General features: G+C 42.9%; 1 protein-coding gene across 3 annotated transcripts in view; it reads left to right on the top strand.

Moving 5' to 3' along the window:
• Positions 1-445: 445 nt before the first annotated feature.
• THOC5 (THO complex 5) overlaps positions 446-16,714 on the top strand; it is a 36,756-nt gene continuing 20,487 nt past the window's right edge. The window contains exons 1-10 of one of the 3 annotated variants that reach the window (XM_038575580.1): positions 446-593; positions 1,486-1,601; positions 2,823-2,954; positions 3,962-4,105; positions 5,313-5,426; positions 5,567-5,664; positions 7,887-8,033; positions 10,024-10,138; positions 15,211-15,343; positions 16,057-16,089. In XM_038575580.1, coding sequence (XP_038431508.1) covers positions 2,859-2,954; positions 3,962-4,105; positions 5,313-5,426; positions 5,567-5,664; positions 7,887-8,033; positions 10,024-10,138; positions 15,211-15,343; positions 16,057-16,089 — 880 coding nt within the window. In that variant the 5' untranslated portion in view covers positions 446-593; positions 1,486-1,601; positions 2,823-2,858. Of the gene's footprint in view, positions 594-738; positions 758-1,485; positions 1,602-2,822; positions 2,955-3,961; positions 4,106-5,312; positions 5,427-5,566; positions 5,665-7,886; positions 8,034-10,023; positions 10,139-15,210; positions 15,344-16,056; positions 16,090-16,714 lie in introns of those variants that run through there. The other 2 variants (XM_038575581.1, XM_038575582.1) reach the window with 2 other exon arrangements.

Here is a 16,714-nt window from a genome sequence, read left to right as displayed (position 1 = left end):
GAGTTGTGACTCTGCCCATGGCAAATCGAATAGAAACTATTGATGTGGAAAGAAACGAGTTTAGGAGAATGAATGCCTTTCCCAGACTTGCTGCCCTCCGAAGTGTGGGATGTTTGGGTGATTATGACATTGGTTAAGAATACAGGTTATGAAGACAAATCCACAAGGGTTCATATCTTGGCACTACCACTCTCTCGGGTTACCTCGGGCACACGACGAACCCATTCACTCGGCTAACGCTAGGCAGAGCGCTTGTTGGCTGCTGAATGTAGCTGTAGGCGCTGAGGAAAGACTAAACGAGGCTAATCTGCCCTTCCAGCCTCGGTTTCTTGGTGTTGGAGGACAGCCTGAGGGTGTTGGCAGCTGGGACCCGCCCTGAGAACCCCGGAGCCACAGCAGCTGTTCCCGCGCCGCCCAGCTGTTGCCGGGACCACGCGTCAGCCGCCGTCTCGGACCTCCGCGTCTCGCTTCCGGCCTCCGCGCCTCGCTTCCGGCCAGCCGCTCTATTCTTCCGCTTCTCTATGGTGTACAGGAAGAAGTCTGTCTGCCGCCGGAAGCGGCTCGCTGCCACCGCGGGTTCGGGACTCCGAGCTGTGAGTAGGGCGCCGGGGATGCGGGGCTTGCCGGAGGGGCGGGGCGGGGCTGGGCGTTCCGGGGTCGAGGTGCAGACGTCCCCAAGCTGGGGGCCGAGTCGAGTTCTCGGTGCTCACGCTCCGGGGTCTCCAGCCGCTCGGCGCCGCCTGATTAATCTCTTCAGGTGAAAATGTCGGGCTGCAGCTGCGTCGGGCCCGGCATGGGAGCCTGTAGGTGCCGATGATGTCGATGTCGGAGGTGGTGGTGGTAACAGCTCACATTTATTGTGTGCTTGCTTACGTGTGCCAGGCTCTCTCTACTGGGTTTCCGAAGTCAGGATTTCCCACATTTCAGCCTTTCGCGTCCCACCTTCGTGGATTTTGCCCAGTCAATTTACTGTTTAAGACTCTGCTAAAGGTTTTTTTTTTTTTTTTTTTTTTTTTTTTATTTATGATAGTCACACACAGAGAGAGAGAGAGAGGCAGAGGGAGAAGCAGGTTCCATGCACCGGGAGCCTGATGTGGGATTCGATCCCGGGTCTCCAGGATCACGCCCTGGGCCAAAGGCAGGCGCCAAACCACTGCGCCACCCAGGGATCCCTCTGCTAAAGGTTTTTAATCGAGTCGCCTTTTACTTCTTAAACGTGAATTTCCTTTAAGAGAAATTTTAATGTTTCTCCCCTAAATGGAGACTTGTCCTATGCAGAAGGTAATGATAAAATTAATATGTTTAACATGAAAACATTGTTGATTTTGGCTAGATTTCATTGTCTAAGGCTCTGAGAGTCCTTTTGTTAACAAAGGAACATTGGTGTTCATAGACGTTAAAGACAAACTAGGGAAATGAAATGTTCTCCTTGAAGCAATTGGAGGTTTCTCAAAAGAATTGAAAAGGGATTAACTTTCTCCATAGGTGTTCAGCATTATTTCAGATCGCCCATGTACCATCTAAAGCCCCACGCCTAGGTCATCTTCATCACCTTCCCCAGTAGAGTGCCTCCTGTGTCAATGTCCACAGCAACCCCTGAGGTAAGGACTGTTATTCTCATTTGATCTGTGCGGAAGCAGGCCCAGGACTCCCAGCGGTAGAATGGTAGAGTGGAGACTCCAACTGGGCTTCTGTAACTACCATGAGCCATTGGTTCCTTCAGTAAATCTTGGGGAGAGATTTGTTGGGCTACGGGGGATTGTGCTGCCACCTCGGGGCTGTGGTGACAACCAGAAAACGTAGCAGGGGGAGGATGCTTTGTGACCCTAAAGCCCCATGAAAAGTAGGTTTTATTCTTTTAAATCTTAGGGCCATCTGGAGAGTTGATGGCATTGCCGGGTAAGGTGGTAGCAAGACACACTGGTGTCACAATAATATAGTTGTTGAGAGCACTATTGTGGCATTAGATGGACCCAAGCTTAAGCATACTAGCTGTGTGACTTTCGGCACCTCATTCACCTTTCTAAACTTCAGTGTTCTCAACCATAAAATGGTACTTGTTCTATCTGAAAGGTTTCTTACAAGGATTAAGTGAGAACATACCCTTAAAGTACTTAAATCAGGTCCAGCACACAGTGATCGATCGATAGTATTGGGACCAGGTATATATGCTAGGCTGAGGAGTTTAGTCAGGGATGTGGTTGTGGTGCCTTTAAAGCGGATGGAGCTGGAGAAGATGAGTTTGTTTGGGTCAGGCTGAGGGATGATTCCTCCCTTTTCTTTGAGAGGGACAGCTCCGAGTGTGGATGGGGGGAGGGTGGTGCAGAGGAAGAGAATCAACTCCACTCCTAGCACAGAACCCAATGCAGGGCTTGAACTTAGAACCCTGAGATCAAGTGTCAGCCACTTAACCAGCTGAGCCTGGGCATCTCATTCTCCTTTTTAATTTTTTTTAAAGATTATATACATTCATTGGAGAGGGAGAGTGCATGAGCGGGGAGGAGGGGCAGAGGGAGAGGGAGAAGCAGATTCCCCACTGAGTAGGGAGCCCAGTGTGGGGCTCCATCCCAGGACCTGGGAACCCTGGGACCATGACCTGAGCTGAAGGCAGGGCCTTAACTGACTGAGCCACCCAGGCAGCCCTCCCCATTTTTACAGAGGATTAAACAGGCTTTGGAGGGTTCAGTGACTTTTTTTTTTTTTTTTTTTTTTTTTTGAGTTACCAAGGGCGTAAGTAACCAGAACTACTAGTTAGATTTCAGTATTCTGACTCCAGGAAAATCTTTAACTCTAAAAAATCTTAAGTTTCCTCTTTTTAACAGGTCTTTGCTGTTTCCTTCTGACCTCACCAAACAACCATGTCATCAGAATCGAGCAAAAAACGGAAGCCCAAAGTGATCCGAAGTGATGGAGCTCCAGCTGAGGGGAAGCGTAACCGATCTGACACAGAGCAGGTGAGATCAGCCAGGGCTGCCACACTGCTAAGAAATTACAGCTTGTGGCCAGGCACCTGTCTATGAGTTTGCAGCAGCTGAGGATCACAGGGACAGCCTCCCAGGTAACCTGTGCTTGACCAGGTGCCTGGAATTCCCTTGGTTCTGCAAACCTGAGTATTCACATCTGGTTTAGTTATAGCATCCCAAGAACCAACAAGCCTATATTAGGCATGAACAGTCCTGAACAGAGAATGCATTCTTGTATGGTGTATGTCTCTAATTTTCCTGATGGTCAGAAGAAGCCAGTATCTGTAGCATACCACTGGGATTGGGATCCCTCGTCTGCTGCTAAGACAGTACCAAAACAACATCCCCACAAAATCTCTTCTGTAGCCTGAGAGCACATGTGGTCAGCAGATGAAGACCTACTGTCTTAGAGACTTTCAAATGTACAATATAGTATCGTTAGCCATAGGAGACTCTGTCTTCAAGAGAAGTGTTCTGTTCATTCCAAAGGCTGGACAACCAATTATGATACTTTAGTCTCTGCTAAAGCTTGATTTGACTAAACACTCATCAGTAGGAATTTGGTTAAATGAATTCTGATTCATCTATTTAGTGAATCATGTGGCCATTTTGATGAATATTTAAATTTATTGGGATGAGAAATTGCACTAAATAGCATGGGCAGTATGATCCCGTCATGTTTAAAATTTGTGTTTATCCATAGTATTAAAAATAGTTATTTGAGGCTGGGACATGAGATTACAGGCAACTTTTCAATTTGTTTTTGTTCTCACTTCTCACTATTTCTGAATCTCTGACACGAAATATGCATTACTTTATAATTAGAAGAAGAGAGGAATTCTTCTCCATTTTGAAAAGAAGAAAAACATTTGATTTAAGGACCAGATTTTTTAGAGATCTGATGTGGGGTTTCATTGTTCCTGATTCCAGCCAGGTGTCCTGATCCCAACAGGGAAACTTTTATTCCCCACTCAAGGCCTGTCTTCTTGCCTCCACAGGAGGGTAAATACTACAGTGAGGAGGCTGAAGTGGACCTGCGGGACCCTGGCAGAGACTATGAGCTGTACAAGTACACGTGCCAGGAGTTGCAGAGGCTCATGGCTGAGATCCAGGACCTGAAGAGCAGAGGAGGCAAGGATGTGGTAAGGAATGGGACTGGGATTGGGCAGACATCAGCCTGGTGGGTTTGCATGGATGGACTTGTTTTGCACCCGTCAGAGAGCCCTTCCTCATCTTGGTTGTCGTCATCGTCGTCGTCTCCTTTTTTTTTTTTTTAAGATTTTATTTATTTATTCATGAGAGGCCAAGACAGGCAGAGGGAGAAGCACACTCCATGCAAGGATCCCGATGTGGGACTTGATCCCGGGACTCCGGAATCATGCCCTGAGCCAAAAGCAGATGCTCAACTGCTGAGCCACCCAGGCATCCCTCATCTTGATCTTCTGTACTAGTCATGATCGGGTGGTTGGAGTTTGGGGGCTCCAGAGTCATGCCCATTAATTTATTGGAATTTATTTCATCACCACCCAACCACCAATTACAGTAACAAACGTACAGGACAATTAATTTTTCTCATAACTGCAGTTTGATAATTCATCCAACTGGTGTTTATTACTTGCTGGGCACTTTGCTAGGTGTTGAGAAATGATAATACGTGTAAATTTCTTTGCTGCTTTAAGAATGGATATGCATAAGTATATCATAGAAACTAGAAATGAGGGACCCCTGGGTGGCTCAGCGGTTGAGCATCTGCCTTTGGCTCAGGGCTTGATCCCGGGGTCCTGGGATTGAGTTGACATCGGGCTTTCTGCATGGAGCCTGCTTCTCCCTCTGCCAGTGTCTCTCTCATGAATAAATAAATAAATCTTAAAAAAAGAAAAGAAAAGAAACCGGAAATGAAGTTATTAACATTAAATGAATGGGATAAACACAAAACATGTTTCCAAGAACCTCATTTAGTTGTGCCTACACTGGCCAATATTATTATGATTATTATGCCATAGTTATAGTTTACAACTATAATCCAGGGTTTATAGCTATAATCTTAATATTTTCACTTAAGTTATTCTGTGATGTTATTCACAGAGGTTAAATTATATGGCAGGGTGTTGCTATAATCTTCAATCCCTATTACTTCAGTCCGAGCAGAAATTATTATTTATTTGTCTGGTAACCTTAAGCATTTCCCTTACAGTCGTTTTTCCATTTCCCACTGACACTTTTCTTGGTTCTGAGCTTCTTCCAGTATCTCTTTTTGGCCCTGGATAGGGATGGGTCAGCAGTGAGGTGCCAAAGGAAGCTCAGCCAGCACCTGTTGACAAGATTTTTACCAGTTTTCTTTGCCTACAGGCAGTTGAGATTGAAGATCGGAGGATCCAGAGCTGTGTGCACTTCATGACTCTAAAGAAGCTTAATCGATTAGCCCACATCAGGTTGAAGAAAGGAAGAGATCAGACACATGAGGTAGAAATTAAGAGGTTTAGTCTTCCTTCTTTCTCTTTCCCACGTTCCCTTCTTAATCCCCTTTACCTCTTCCTTAAGTTTGCTACTGCTCTATCTGACCTGACTTGCCCTACTCACCTCTGACCTTGTCTTCCTTTCAGGCCAAGCAGAAAGTAGACGCCTATCACCTGCAGCTCCAGAACCTGCTGTATGAGGTGATGCACCTGCAGAAAGAGATCACCAAATGTCTGGAGTTTAAGTGAGTTTTGGAGACTTTAGCAAAATTGTCTATTGGTAACTGCTTTTTTCCTATATAGCTCAGTGTGCACTAGTCTCCTTAAAAGGAAACCAGATAGGCTTGGAAGCTGCAGGATCTGGGACAGGGTGAATAGATCACTTTGAGTGGGACAACTGGAAGCAGTGTTTTCAGGCTGCACAAAGAACCTTGGAAACATGTCTGACTTTTTTAGGTCTTGAGCTCTGCACCTGGTCAAAAGCAGTTGTCTTTCTCTAGCTGGGGCTTATACATTACCATTTCAATTCCTGGGCACCTTGCATGGGAGTAACTCCCTTCTAGTCAAATCCTTTTAACCTTCTGGCCCAGTTTTCCTCTCCAAAAGTTCCAACCATTTATTTTTGCACCTAGATTTTATTCCTTAGAATCTGAACTTCTAAAAAAAAAGAATCTGAACTTCTTGCTACGTGGCTGCCTTCAGGTGACCAAACTGTAGTTTATCAGTGTCCATCTTTAAGTGTAATGCCTCTTGGCAAATCTAAGCTGAGAGATGAGGAAAGCGTAGACAGAGGAAGAGAAGGGAGTGTATGGTTGCTTGGCCAGACCTATTTGTGCAAACTGAAAAGTCAGGTTTTATTTGTAATAAACTTGGAATGAGAGGGGCACATCAGTAATTGAGTCTGGTGCATTTTTTGATAATTCTGCTGATTTTTAAGAGGCATCTTTATCTGCTTTACAAATTCATCGTGTAATAATAGTTAAATACTAATAGAGGTGAAATTCACATCAAACTTGCACCTGATGGGATGCCTGGGTTGCTCATTGGTTGGGCATGACCTGCCTTCAGCTCAGGTCATGATCCCGGGGTCCGGGATAGAGTCCTGCATCGGGCTTCTTATGGGGAGCTTGCTTCTCCCTCTGCCTGTGTCTCTGCCTCTCTTTCTCTCTATCTGTGTCTCTCATGAATAAATAAATAAATCTTAAAAAAAAAAAACTAGCACCTGAATTAATAGTATCGCATCATCATCGTTTCCTGGTTTTGATAGCATACTACGTATAGGTAAGATATTATTATTGGGGGAACCCAGGGGAAGAGTACAGAGGAAATATATGCTCAGTACTATTTTTAAAACTTCTTGTGTATCTTAAACTGTTTAAAAATATTAAAAAAAAGAATGTGATGCCCCAAGCTATAATCATCACTCAGATGAAAGCTGACAAATGTAGAATTCAATAGAATCCTGGCCTATGGAGAGACAGATGACCACCCTTGGCCTTAGCCTGGGTTCAAATCCCAGCTCTACCACTCACTAGCTGTGTGACCTTGGGCAAACTACTCAACTGTGGAAGTCTCTATCTCACTTGAAATATGGCGATAGAAATCCCCATATGTAAGTTTTCATGAGAATTAGGTGGGGTGAAGTTGGCGTATCGTAGGTGCTTACTCCCTCATAGCTGCTGTTATTACCGTCATCTGTCCACAACTTGTGCACTACTGTGTTAGTGCAGGAAGGAGCATTGTATTTTCTTTTCTTTTCTTTTCTTTTTCTTTTTATTTTTTTAATTTTTTTTTTTAAATTTTTATTTATTTATGATAGTCACAGAGAGAGAGAGAGGGGCAGAGACACAGGCAGAGGGAGAAGCAGGCTCCATGCACCGGGAGCCTGATGTGGGATTCGATCCCAGGTCTCCAGGATCGCGCTCTGGGCCAAAGGCAGGCGCCAAACTGCTGCGCCACCCAGGGATCCCCTCTTTTCTTTTATATACATGCATCACTCTACATAAAATAGTTGAAGCCTCTAGATATGCTGGATCTTCCCTGTCCCATGCTTAGGCAGTTAATGTTTTGAACTAAGCACAGACCCTTATGTTTTTTCCTGTTAAATGTCCAAGAATTTCAACCTGGCAGTCTAGGCCTAGACTGTAATGTTTTTATTGACTCTTTCAGATCTTAGTTCTTGCTAAACTTGGGACATCTGTAAATTTGATAAGCATCCCTTCCAGGTCTTCAGCTAATTCATGGATAAAACAGTTGGACACCATGGATAAGGATCCTGTGGTATGTCACCAACTACCTCTCTTCAAAGTGAAACGTTTACTAATGAACGTTTGCTGGGAAGACTGGATTCTGTGTTCCTATTGTAGACCAGGGCTAAGTGAGCATACATGGAGGGAACTGTGGGCCCACTTAATCCATGGTTTGGGATCCTGAGAACAGCAACTTGACATCTAGTTTTTGCTTGCAGGTCAAAGCATGAAGAAATTGATCTGGTCAGTTTAGAGGAGTTTTATAAGGAGGCTCCTCCAGATATTAGCAAGGCTGAAGTCACGATGGGAGACCCTCACCAGCAAACCCTTGCACGTCTGGACTGGGAGCTGGAACAGCGGAAAAGGTTGTGTACCCTCCTTCCTGACCTCATTAATCTGTGCAGACACAGACCTTTAGCCATGGAGTGTTTTGGTATGACCCACAATCAGACAGCAAAGCTCTGTGGAACCAGCAGAATGATTTATTACCAAATCCCATTTTGTAATTCACACCTAGACCAACAGGATTGTGGATGGGGATGGAATTGCTTAAGGCTGTTAATTTTTGGAATAACTTTTTTTTTTTTAATTTTAACACTTGAGACCTAAATACCTTTTGTATTTTAAATCTTTTTTTTTTTTTTTTTTTTTTTGCATTTTCCCCTGCCTCTAATACTGTCCATGTGGTATTTTAAAGGTCTGCAGACATCATTTTAGAAGGTTAGAGAACATTCCCGTGTATAGACAAATTATAATTTATATAATGTTTTCTCTGTTGAAGTTACCACTTTTTGCTCTCATAAATTATGCTTTAAGGCACACCTTTGTGACGCCTGGCTGGCTCACAAAGGACGTGATTCTGGAGTTCCGGAATTGAGTCCTGTATTGAGCTCCTGCATGGAGCCTGCTTCTCCTCCTCCTGCCTATGTCTCTGTCTCTCTCTGTGTCTCTCATGAATAAATAAATAAAATCTTAAAAAAAAAAAACAATAAAACACATCTTTACATATAAAAAGTTTCTTGTACTAATAAAGATATTGTTTATTAATGTAAATACAACATTTATGCTGTATAATTTAATCTAGGTCTTTTTAAGAACATTATGTATTTTTCATAATGGATTTTTCATGGCTGCATCCCTTTCGTTATAGTAACTTTCTTCCCCTATATTTGTATGAGAATGCTAGAGCTTTTCGTTGACACATCTACTCTGTTTTCCATTGGAGAAGCAGGTGTTTTTGTTCCTTTTTTTTTTTTTTTTTTTAAATAGAATGTATTTTATGCCTTCAGTCCATGTTATGAATTCAATAAACACTAAGTGTGGTTCTTATGGAATTGGTGTTAGGTTTTTAACAGATGGGGTGGTCCCATCCCTCCCCTGTCTGGTATAATGCTTGTGTTGACACAGGCCAAACCATGAGTGTTGTATTCCTGTGGTGCAGAATCCATCCCCACCCTGCCCCACTCAGGCCAGTGTGTGGGCCTCATTTGTGTCCTCTGGTTGCTAGATCCATGTGTTTGTGTAAGTTTTGGCTCTACACCCTAGAGGCAAGAAAGGGAACAGGAAATGACATGACTATATCCCCTAGTGGCTAATGGGCAGAGCCTCTGGAAATGGACAAGCATGGATTCAGAGCCCAGCTTTATACGTGCTCTTAGCTGAGTTACCTTGGCAAGTTACCTACCTCCTTTAGCCTTTGTTTCTTCCTTTGGGGAAAAGAAGAGTTCCCATCTTCCAGGATTTTTTTTTTTTAAGATTTTATTTATTCATGAAACACAGAGAGTGGCAGAGACATAGAGGGAGAAGCAGGCTCCCTGTGGGGAGCTCAATTCAGGACTCGATCCCAGGAGCCCAGAATCACACCCTCAGCGGGAGGCAGACATTCAACTGCTGAGCCACCCAGGCATCCCTCTTTCAGGATTTTTATAAGGATTAAATGCAGTAATGCTTATGAAGAGTTCTCTAAGTACTTGGTACATAATAAGTGCTAGGTAAACAATTAATCATAACTGCTACATGGAGACAGGTAGGTGGATTAGGTAGATTGTGACAGTCCATAGGTATGTCGGGAGATCTCAGGAGTTTGATTGATTGATTGATTGATTGATTTATTATTTATTTATTTTTAAGATTTATTTATTTATTCATGATAGACACACACAGAGAGAGAGAGAGAGGCAGAGACATAGGCAGAGGGAGGAGAAGCAGGCTCCATGCCGGGAGCCTGATGCGGGACTCGATCCTGGAACTCCAGGATCGCGCCCTGGGCCAAAGGCAGGCGCTAAACCACTGAGCCACCCAAGGATCCCCCATCTCAGGAGCTTTAAGTGACAGTGGTCTGTCCTCTCCCAATAGACTGGCGGAGAAGTACCGAGAGTGCCTGTCCAACAAGGAGAAGATCCTCAAGGAGATTGAAGTGAAGAAGGAATACCTGAGCAGTCTCCAGCCTCGCCTCAATAGCATAATGCAGGTGAGAATCTCCCCTATACTCTCTAGCATTGGCCTTTGCTTTGCCTTCAGCACCCAAGTAAGACCTTGCTGACCTGTAAGACCTTGCTGACCTGTGGCCTCCAGCAGCCATGTCTCCCTTGGGTTTTGCCAAGTCTGTTACCCTAATGGATGTCAGAGCCCAGTGCAAGGATGGTCCTGTTGGCAGTTTCTGCCCAGCCAGTATAATAAGGTGTCCTGGGAGGAAGAGATGCTGCTGGGTGGGCTCAGGAACACATTTACCTGGGATATTTTCTTTTCACCCAGAGTTTCTTCCAGGTAAAATACTTTTGCAAACTCTAGGTTTAGTTTACCCCCAGAATGGTTTTAACCAGCCCCACAGTCTCCAGGCATCTAAGCCTGCTTCTGTGGATATCTGTTACAGTCCCTAACTGATTTTGGGAGAAGATGTTCACCAGATGTCCTCTGAAAAGAACTTTACTCATATTCGAAAGGCATTAGGTACCATCAGAGGAAAAAGTCCCCACTTTAAAATGTAATATAAACGGGATCCCTGGGTGGCGCAGCGGTTTGGCGCCTGCCTTTGGCCCAGGGCGCAATCTTGGAGACCCGGGATCGAATCCCACGTCGGGCTCTCAGTGCATGGAGCCTGCTTCTCCCTCTGCCTATGTCTCTGCCTCTCTCTCTCTCTCTCTGTGACTATCATAAATAAATAAAAATTTTTTAAAAAATCATTTAAAAAAATAAATAAAAAATAAAATGTAATATAAACTGTAATATTTCTACACTTTCTACGTAGGAAACCTGATTTTTGTTTGCTCTGTGAGGCCAGATTTGCTCTAAATCTTTTACAGTATTTTTTTGTTTTGGTTGTTGTTGTTTTAAAGATTTTATGTATTTTTTTTTTTTTAGAGAAAGGAAGCACAAGCAGGGGGAGGGGCTGAGGAAGAGGGACAAGCAGACTGTGCTGAGCAGGGAACCTGATGGGCTCGATTCCCAGAATCCTGGGATCATGACCTGAGCCACAGGCAGACACTTAACCAACTGAGTCACCTATGCACCCCTGTTTGTTTTTGTTTTAAATAAACACTATGCCCAGCATGGGGTTTGAGCTCAAGACCCCAAGATCAGGAGTCCAGCCCGGCACCCCTCTAAATTCTCATAGTTTTACATAGCAGAGTAAATGGTAAAATATGGAGGAACTTTGCAAAAAGACCCTAGAGAAAATAAAAATTCCCTTTCCTGGGATTTGGAAAGATCTGCATTTCCTCCCTTCAATTCTAGGCATAGAATTAGAATTGTTAACAAATATTCTCAGTAGCACTTCATAGTAGGACAATAAGAAAACAAACTAAAAGTTTGAGTTGTACTTTATTCTGGTTTTTTTTTTGTTTTTTTGTTTTTTTGTTTTTTTTAGATTTCATGTATGTATGTATCCTGTTTATTTTTTTTAAGATTTTATTTATGTATGTAGGTATGAATGAATGAATGAATGAATGAATGAATGAGAGGGTGTAGGAGGAGGAGCAGAGGGAGTGGGACAAGCAGGCTCCATGCCCAGTGCAGAACTTGATCTCGGTCCTGAGATCATGACCTGAGCCCAAATCAAGAGTCACATGCTTAATGTATTGAGCCACCCAGGCATCCCTTAATTTTTCCTATTAACTTGGAATCTCTAAATGTGCCTGAATAGGGTACTGGTTAAATAAATTATTGTATGGTACAGCCTTACAGCTGTGATAGAAATATAAAGCATCCTATCACTGATAATTGGATAATTGGACAGAACAAAGACTTATCATGTAATTAAAACAATGCCCATTGTAAAACAAAGTATAATTTCATTGTATATCTTCGTTGATAAAGTATCCATATGGGTATGTACATGTGTGAGTCCAGTATATGCTTAGAGGAATCACTAAGTCATTAACAATTACTTTTGAGTTTGGGGACTGGGAGGTTTGTTTATTTTATTTTTAAAGTAGTCTTCGTCCAATGTGGGTGTCAACTCATGACCATGAGATCAGGAGTCCTATGTTCTACTAACTGAGCCAGTGAGGTGCCCCTGGAAGTTTTTGCTTTATAAACTTGAATACAACTTTTTATTTTTATTATTTTTATTTTTTAGTTTTATTTTTATTTTTTTAAGATTTTATTTATTTATTCATGAGAGGCACACAGAGAGGCTCCATGCAGGGAGCCCGACGTGGGACTCGATCCCGGGACTCCAGGATCAAGCCCTGGGCTGAAGGCGGCACTAAACCGCTTCAGCTTTTTATTTTGCTGAATAATAAAAAGTGCCCCAACTTTTTATTTTTATGTAGGCTCCACACCCAGTGTGGAGCCCAGTGTGGAGCTTAAACTTATGACCCTGGGATCAAGACCTGAGCTGAGGGGCACCTGGGTGGCTCAGCCGGTTAAGCATCTGCCTTCAGCTCAGGTCACAGTCTTGGGGTCCTGGGATCAAGCTGTGTGTTAGGCTCCCTGCTCAGCGGGGAGTCTGCTTCTCTCTCTCCTGCTGTTCCTCCCCGCTGCTTGTGCACTCTCTTTCTCTCTTAAGTAAATAAAATCTTTAAAAAAAAAAAAAAAAAAAAAAGACAGTATCAAGTGTTGGTGAAGATGTAGGAACAATTAGAACTTCCAAAAAAAAAAAAAAAACAACATAGAACTTTCATATGGTGCTGGGGGGGAATTTTGTAAATCAGTGCAATCCCTTTAGAAAACTGTGTTTCAAAAAAAAAACAAAACAAAACTGTGTTTCAGTTTTATTTAGTTTTTATTTATTATTTAGCCAAAGCTAAATAATATGCCTACCATATTTATTCCCAACAGTTTCATCCCTGGGAATATATTTAACAGAAATATGTACACAAGGGCAACAAAGGACAAAGAATGCTTGTAGCAGCATTATTCATAATAGCCCCAAACTGGAAGTACTCATATAATCAAATACTAAGTATCAATGAAAATAAATGAACTCCTGGTGCTCACAACAGTATAGACGAATCCCACGAACATAATGTTGAGCAAAAAAGCCAGACACAAGAATATATATTATATGATTCCATTTGTGTAAGTTCAAAAATGAGCCAAACTAATCTTATGATGTTAGAAGTCAAGATAACAGTCACTGGGGATGCGGGGGTGGGAGGAGTTAGTGACTGAGAGGGGAAATAAAATAGCTTCTGGAAAATTGGTAATGGTCATTTTCTTGATTTGGGTGCCAGTTAAATAGATGTGTTCACTGAGCTATATGCTTATGAACCGTATGCTTTCTTTCCTATACATAAAATTATTTTTTAAAATATAATATATGTGCATTGTTTTAAAAAGTTATATTAGAAGGAAAAAAGTTATATTAGAGATGCTTGGGTGGCTCAGTTGGTTAAGTGTCCAATTTTTTTTTTATTAACTCTTGGATTACCTCGTTTATAAAAGGCTTCTTCAAGTCTTTTGCTCATTTTTCTGTTGAATTACTTGGTCTTTATATTTTCTGGACATGAGTCTTTTGCAGATATTTTTTCCATTTTGTGACTTTCTTTTTCACTCTCAATGTTACCTTTTAATGAGTAGATGTTCTTAATTTTCATATGATCTAATTATCAATGGTCTCCTTTAAGGTTAGTGTTTTCGTGTCCTTTTTAAGAAATCTATCTCTAGGGGCACCTAGGTGGCTCAATGGTTGAGCGACTGCCTTTGGCTCAGGTCGTGATCCTGTGGTCCAGGAATTGAGTCCCGCATTGGGCTCCCCACAGGGAGCCTGCTTGACCCTCTACCTATTTCTGTGTCTTTCATGAATAAATAAATGAAATCTTAAAAAAAAAAAAAAAATCTGTCTCTGACCCAAGGTCATGGAGATATTCTCTTTTTTTTTATTAAATAAAATGTTTAAAGATTTTATTAATTTATTCATGAGACACAGAGAGAGAGAGAGAGAGAGAGAGAGGCAAAGACACAGGCAGAGGGAGAAGCAGGCACCATGCAGGGAGCCTGATGTGGGACTCGATCCCAGGATCGATCCCTGATCCTAGGATCAGGCCCTAGGCTGAAGGCAGGTGCCAAACCACTAAGCCACCCAGGGATCCCTTTCTTGTTTTTTTTAAATAGAAGCTCTTTTGTATGTCTTTCACATTTAGATCTCTAGGTTTCCTGGAAGGAAATGTTGTATGTAGTATGAGGTAAGAGTCAGATTCATTTTTTTTTCCCCATGTTAGGTATTCAGGTGGGCCATTTATTGAAAAGCTCATTCTTTCCCCACTGCTGCAGTACCACTTTTGTCATAAATCAAATGTCCATGTAGGTTTGTGTATGGTTTATTTGTCTATCCAGGCATCAATACCACACTGGCTTATTTACCGTAGCTTTATCAGAAGTCTTGATGCCCAGTAGCATATATCCTCTAGCTGAATTTTTCAGGATCATCTTGGTTATTCTTGGCCCTTTGCATTTAACAAAATAAATTTTAGAATTAGCCAGTCAATTTTCACCTGCTGGGATTTAGAGTGGGATTGCATTGAATCTGTAGATTGATTTGGAGTGAAATGATTTCAAGACAATATTGAGTCTTCCAGGCCATTAACACGGCATATATCTCCATTCATTTAGATCTTTGATTTCTCAGGCCTTTGTGTAGAGACTTACATACCTTTCACTTATATATGTTTAGGTTAGTTGAGGGTTGGTTTTTTTTTTTTTAAGATTTTATTTATTTATTCATGAGAGACAGAGAGAGGCAGAGACATAGGCAAAGGGAGAAGCAGGCTCCCTGTGGGGAGCCTGATTCAGGACCTGATTCCAGGACCCTGGGATCACGCCCTGAGCCAAAGGCAGATGCTTAACCACTGAGCCACCCAGGTGCCCCTAATTGATGTTTTCTTGATGCTGTTGAAAATGGATCTTTTTTTAAGTTCATTTTCTTACTGTTCACTGCTTGTATAAATAGAATTTTTTGTATTGACCTTTTATCTACCTATTTTGTTAGCTTATCATGTATTTTTAGTAATTAAAAAGCTATTTTGGTAATTCAGCAGCCACCTCTTCACATGTGTACTGCCTAAAAAGAGAAAACAAAAATCCTTCTTTTCTTGCACACAGGCTTCCCTCCCAGTGCAAGAGTACCTGTTCATGCCGTTCGACCAGGCTCACAAGCAGTATGAGACAGCTAGACACCTGCCACCTCCCCTCTATGTCCTCTTTGTCCAAGCCACTGCATATGGGCAGGCCTGTGGTGAGTACGGGGCTTGGTGAGGAAGAGGGGCTGTGGGAGCAGCAGCCTTGGCCGTTTGAGTCATTTGGAAGCCCTGCCTGCTGAGGAAAGCTCCCTGGTCCTGCTCAGAAGCCCACAGGTGACAGATGCTACATCCCTGCCGCACCACCCAGCATGGCTGCTTTGACCAGCTGGCCTGAGGCTAGACTAACCTGGTAGGCATTTCAGAATGGATGGCTTTGAACCTTTGATGAGCCTGGCTGGTCACCTGTTAGGTGCAGTGCCCAGGCAGCCTGTCTGGGCTCCCAGACACTCAGCCCATCAAGGCACAATTGGCAGGTGGATCGGCACCTCTTGCCCCTCTTCAGAGAAAGGACTTCGTAAACACAGATCCCAGGCAGCTTTCCTAGGCTTTCACCACGCCCGAACCAGCTGCATGTCACTACAGTGAATTACTAAGTGGGAAGATGTCTCTGCTTTAAGCTTAAGGGCAGTCTTTACTTCATTAGGATTTTGAAAAGTTTTTGGAGACCTTAACTTTTGCCCTACTGCAGCTTTCACCCAGCATCTAAAGTTTTCTTCTTCACCCCATCGCATCAGACAGACATGTTTCGCACCAGCGCATGCTTCTCCCAGCCATGGGCACCGACACATTACTGTCTCTCTTCTTGTGTCTTCCTGGTCCTTCTGGTCCTCTCCCTCCCTTTTGTTCTCCTTCTTGTTTCCATCATCAGCTCATATGAAATCCTCCCAGCCCCCTAGACAGGGTGAGTAATTTTATTTTCTTTTGTGTTTAAACCCATCCTGTTTCCTTTCCCATTTTACTGTAGAATTTCAGGATTAAGCTACCCAAAAGAATAGTTTGGTATTTGCCAGTGGTTGGTGGGGGCAGCCAGTGTGTTTGGGGTGAGGTATGTTGGGTCATGCAGAGCATTCAGAGACCAGTAGCCAGCCACCTGGGAGTATTATCTCAGTGGTAGAGGAAGTTTGCCACCCCTCCTTAGTGCAGTTGATCAAACCATTTCTGGCTCCTGTGACTACCTGTAATCTGTATATACCCTTTTGAATGGAGCAGGAGGAGTGGTGGTTTGTCTTGACCTTCCAACACTAGACGTATGGAGTTCTATAAAGGCAGGACAGGTGTGACCTAGGGAAGTCAGTCCTGGTGCATGAAACAGCCCACTTACATTTGTGCTTGAGACACTGGGCTCAAGTTGAGTAGACTTGGTCTTGAATCCTAGCCTAGCTATACTTCTGGCTATTGTATCTAACTTCTCTGAGCCTTAATTTTCTCAGTTCGTGGCTATAATAATGGTATGGCTCTCATAGGGTTGTTGTGAAAGTTAAACATGAATTTGAAAGAAACAATTTTTTATAATTTTAAGCATCAGC

This window comes from Canis lupus, chromosome 26, assembly GCF_011100685.1.
Source record: "Canis lupus familiaris isolate Mischka breed German Shepherd chromosome 26, alternate assembly UU_Cfam_GSD_1.0, whole genome shotgun sequence".
Lineage (NCBI taxonomy): Eukaryota > Metazoa > Chordata > Mammalia > Carnivora > Canidae > Canis > Canis lupus.
Note: the sequence above shows the minus strand (reverse complement) of the source record. Positions and strands in the feature narration are given on the sequence as shown.